This window comes from Triticum dicoccoides, chromosome 2B, assembly GCF_002162155.2.
Source record: "Triticum dicoccoides isolate Atlit2015 ecotype Zavitan chromosome 2B, WEW_v2.0, whole genome shotgun sequence".
Taxonomy (NCBI): domain Eukaryota; kingdom Viridiplantae; phylum Streptophyta; class Magnoliopsida; order Poales; family Poaceae; genus Triticum; species Triticum dicoccoides.
In genome coordinates this window covers 652960339-652964915 of record NC_041383.1, presented here as the reverse complement: position 1 = coordinate 652964915, position 4577 = coordinate 652960339, and the positions used below count along the sequence as shown (strand labels likewise).

The following is a 4577-nucleotide window of genomic DNA, read 5'->3' as shown; positions in this document are numbered from 1 at the left end:
GGGAATTAAAGGCATAGCAATAAACAACAGTTCCTGTAATTCAGATGGACCTAAACTAGAGTCCATCTACATACCTGGCAATACAGCGAAACATGTGATAGCCCCTTGTACAAACACGCTGGAAAAGAAACCTTTCACTTTGGGGAACCGCAGGCACTGGCACATTCCTGACGCACACGAATACGATTATTGAGTGGATAGCAGGGAGGGCGGTCAGAAAATGACCAAAAATTGCAGGAACTCCTGTCACTATCTCACTGTACACCAAGCCTAGTCCAGGCGCTCTCATTGTGCCAAGGTTGGGCCCCAGTTTTCTCATTAGATCTCTTGAAAGCTTCTGTTTGAGTTCACTGTCATACTTCAGTTTGGTTCCGTAGTTCCAGATGAACATAATCATGACAAGACCAGATGCAAAGACCAACAGTGCCCAACCTCCATCCCCAACACTACTCAGAGCTGATGAGAAGAAAATCAGCTCCAAGGATAGGAATGTGATAAGGAATGAGATGACCTTAATAATATTGGTTTCCCATATTAGAAGCATTATGAGTGTAACATAGACCGTGGCCATTATCATCACCCCAAGTTCAGCTATGGCTGTTCAAGATGGAACAGTGTTAGAGTGCAGAATACTGAAGCATTACAGCATATTGCATAAGCAGGAGTTAAACATAATAGCATATCCAGTGCAATACTATTACCATATGCATTCCCGACATCAGATGTGCTTCGGAAGAGCAGAATAAAGCCCAAACAAGAAGCCAGCAGAAACCAGTTTACGACTGGAATGTATATCTTAGCCATAAATTTTCGAGATGTATGGACAATTTTGAGCCGAGGAAAGCAACCAAGTGATATGGACTGCTTTAGGCATTGGAATATAGCAATCGTCATTGTCCTACTGGCAATCAGTGCAGCTAAATTAGCAAGCAAGAAAACAGGCCAGAAAGCATTCCCTGCATAGAGAATACAGTGTAACAAGTCAGTAATCGCAAATAGAATATTCACATCACATATGGAAGAACTGCTGATGGGGTTCATTCATAAGAAAATGAAAAGCACAGGCATATTCAGCCACATCCAACTTACCTGGAATAGATGCAAAGAAGATATGTTCAGGTGTCTTTTCGCTTGCAATGAGGAAAGCAGCTTGTCCTAAATAGGCCAAGACAAGGCAAGGAAGAACAAGAAGAACAAACATAAACTGCAAAGGAGAAACATGCTGGATATAAATATAATCAAGAGTAAATGAGTAGTGGATACATTAAGCAGATCCGAAATTTTATATAAAAATAATACTGAGTCTGAATGACTAAGAGTTTATAAGAAATGTTAGGTATATATAGAACATCATCTGCATAAAGTTCAAAACAGAAGTAACACTTCCATAAACTAATGATAATACCTGAACAAATCGTACAGGAAAGTGGCAAAGATTTGAAAAGATAGCCTCAGATCCTGCAGTATAGTTGGTAAACAAATCAGTTTCCTTTTTTTACCAAGACACTTAAAAAAAAGTTCTGAACCAACAGACTGCATTGTGAGACAACAGACAATCTAAATAAAAAAGGGCAGCCGGGTGCATGTAGCTCCCGCTTGCGCAGGGTCCGGGGAAGGGTCCGGAGAAGGCAACAGCTTTACTGCTGCGCCAAGGCTCCCCTTCCAGAAATACATCGTAAAAATTGTCTCAAAGTTAAAGCGCAACAGCAAAGTACACAACGGAAATCAAAAGAAAGAGGTGCACTTTGACAGTAAGAACATAAGGTAATCAAATGGTACTAACTGATTAGAGGTAAACTGACTTTTACCTGTTGCACACAAAAGACAACCAGCAAGGGAGAGCCAGGCCTGAAAGGGATTCCTCCCAAAATAATAAAAAATGTATAGAGGATTAAACGCCTTAAAAGCTCCCGATCCATATCTACTGAGATTGCATATGCCAATTCCTCCAAGGCAGCAAAACCATATCAGCAAACAAGGGCCAACTATAAATCCTATTTTGCTAGTGGCATATCTCTGTAGACTATACAGGACAATAAGAAGTGCAATTGAAATCATCACCACAACATCTGCAAATAATGTTTGATGGAATTAGGAAGAGAAACTAGCATAAATTATAAAATAAGTAGCTTACTTTTGTTCCATTAAATAAAAGGAACTTCACCTTGTGAGGCCTTTGGTATCCCAACTTTCAAGCCGCTGACAGCAGACAGCACTATTCAATGATAAGAAAAATTAGTGGAGAAAATAGTCCGCATAAACTACAGTTGTAAAGAAAATAAACATGTTTTGTTCTTCAATTCTTTATGATGTACCACTGAACGTGTGTCAAGAAGAAGAAACAAACCTGACATTGCTGGTGTGATAACTCCATTGGATATAAACATGGCAGTCCCAAATAGTACTAAGCCTAAAAGTAACTTCTTCATCATGAGTGAAGATTCAAGTTTCTCCTTTACTTTTATGGACCTCTCAAGCTCATCTGTGGGAAGCTTGAGACGGAAACTTGACATCCTCTTCTCAGGCGGAGCTTGTACTTGGTTTGGAATGAGACTCACTTTTGCATTTCTACAAATTAAAGAATACATGGCAAATATACCACCTGTGGAGTCATAAAATAACTGAAGGATGTTAAGCCTGTAACATATCCCTGTATAATATTTTTTACCTTATTAACTCAATTCACAACCTCGAATATACCTTCACCATCATCATTAGCCCAAAGGACAACCAAGACATACTTCACCAATGGCATCAAAATCAGAGTATACAGAACTAGTGAGAGTGCTCCCAGAACATCCTCCTCCTCAAGAATAGGGTACTTGTTGAACATGACATCAAATGTATACAGTGGACTTATTCCAATATCTCCGAAAACCACAGCAAGAGTCTGAAGAGCAAGAAATACTGTCCTGCCAAAATCGAACTCCTGCACACGTAAATGAAATAACTGAACCATGCGACAGATAATGAAGGAAACATGATAAGAAAATATATATTCTTTATTAAAACGGTGAGGACATTACTATCTACATGCATTTAATTTCGTACAACTGTCAACAATGACTATCCCATAGATCGCTCTCCACAAAGATATTCTGCTGATGAAATTTTCAACTCTTATGGTTCATCTCATAATTAAACACATCTCCCACCTGGGAAAATATACATTTCTTTTGATGATATGACTTCAGTTATGGTTACTCAATAGATGAAGTCACTCGAAAAAAAAGGTGAAGTTATTCGCACACCGACCTGATAAATTGTTGAAAACCATAACAGTAGCCTATAATTTTAGCTTTCGTACTAACACCCATCTATTTTACTACTGCATCGAAAATGCCCTGCACTGTCTCCAATGCGGTTGATTGGAATGATGAAGGTAAAATGTAAAAGATTTTGTTTGCTATGCAAGACAGCAGGGTGGTAATATTAGGGCGGAAGGGGGAGGGGGGCCTTGAGATGGCATCACTAAGCACTTTGAACTCATCCTTTTTACTAGGGAACTTTGCATGCATCTGGGTGTAGCTTGTCACCAAAATATTATGTTTAAGGAGAAATCCAATTCTGTAATTTGAAACAAGGGATAATGTGACTCTCCGAGGTCTGATAGGTTGCCAGCAAAAAATTATGTTCAAGGAGAAATCCAATTCTCTAATTTGAAAGGGAGAAAACGTGACTCTTCGAGGTCTTTGGCGTTGAATTGGAATCTCGTTTTCATGTCAGAAGTTTATAGTTGGGCAGATTTGTTCAATACCTGCTTTAAATCTTCCATAGCAAGCATAGACAATTTTTTAGTAGGATTGGACTTTTGCATTGGAGAGACTACAGGTACTTGCATTGGACAAGGTAAGAGGTACTTGCATTAGACAAGGTAAGAGGTACTTGCATTGGACAAGGTATCTTTAATTAAAAAGAGGTACTTGCATTGGACAAGGTATCTTTAATTATGACGTTTGAAGTTTGATGATTGCCCGTATTCTCGCTTTAACCACCCACAGGGCTGGAAGGGGTTTCTGCATTGAACATACACTTTTATGGAAGAGAAGTGGTCTGATTTACATAACAGATGGAGGCAAACATTGGCTCCGGCAAGATTAGTAGCAGTTTACTGGTTCACTTTTATGTAGAAGTTATGTCATGTATGAGCAGATTGGGTGGGTAATGGGTCACAAGAATATCAACAGTGCATGTAAGTGATACGGAATTAACTCATTAAATAACTATTGTTCCCATTCATGCACAAGAAAATGGTCACAAATAACGTGCGCGCACGTAATCACCATTCCCGCCGCGTCCTGATTACCAGTCTCAATGTTACGGAAACGAAACATGGATGAAGGAACACAACAATTGATGTTTCTGATCGAACACATTATGTGTTTAATCCCCTTTCCCGAGCAACGATCTGCAAATTATTGTTTCTTCAATCCAATGGCAAACGCCGAAGCTAATCAAAATCGGCAGCAGCCGGTGATCACCACTCTCATGACATCATTCCACGGGCGCGGCAAGAACAGCGCGCGTCGAACACCCCTCCGCACACGCAATCAAACGAGACCAGGAGGGAAAAGGCA

The 4577-nt window shown here is 39.8% G+C and overlaps 1 protein-coding gene across 1 annotated transcript in view; it reads right to left on the bottom strand.

The window, feature by feature from the left end:
* Positions 1–4577, bottom strand: part of LOC119365415 (probable potassium transporter 15) — a 6964-nt gene that overhangs the window by 1836 nt on the left and 551 nt on the right. The window contains exons 2-9 of the mRNA XM_037631044.1: positions 2701–2929; positions 2348–2602; positions 2165–2215; positions 1809–2069; positions 1406–1458; positions 1090–1204; positions 702–956; positions 75–597 (exon numbers count right to left, since the gene is read on the bottom strand). Coding sequence (XP_037486941.1) covers positions 75–597; positions 702–956; positions 1090–1204; positions 1406–1458; positions 1809–2069; positions 2165–2215; positions 2348–2602; positions 2701–2929 — 1742 coding nt within the window. The remainder of the gene's footprint in view (positions 1–74; positions 598–701; positions 957–1089; positions 1205–1405; positions 1459–1808; positions 2070–2164; positions 2216–2347; positions 2603–2700; positions 2930–4577) is intronic.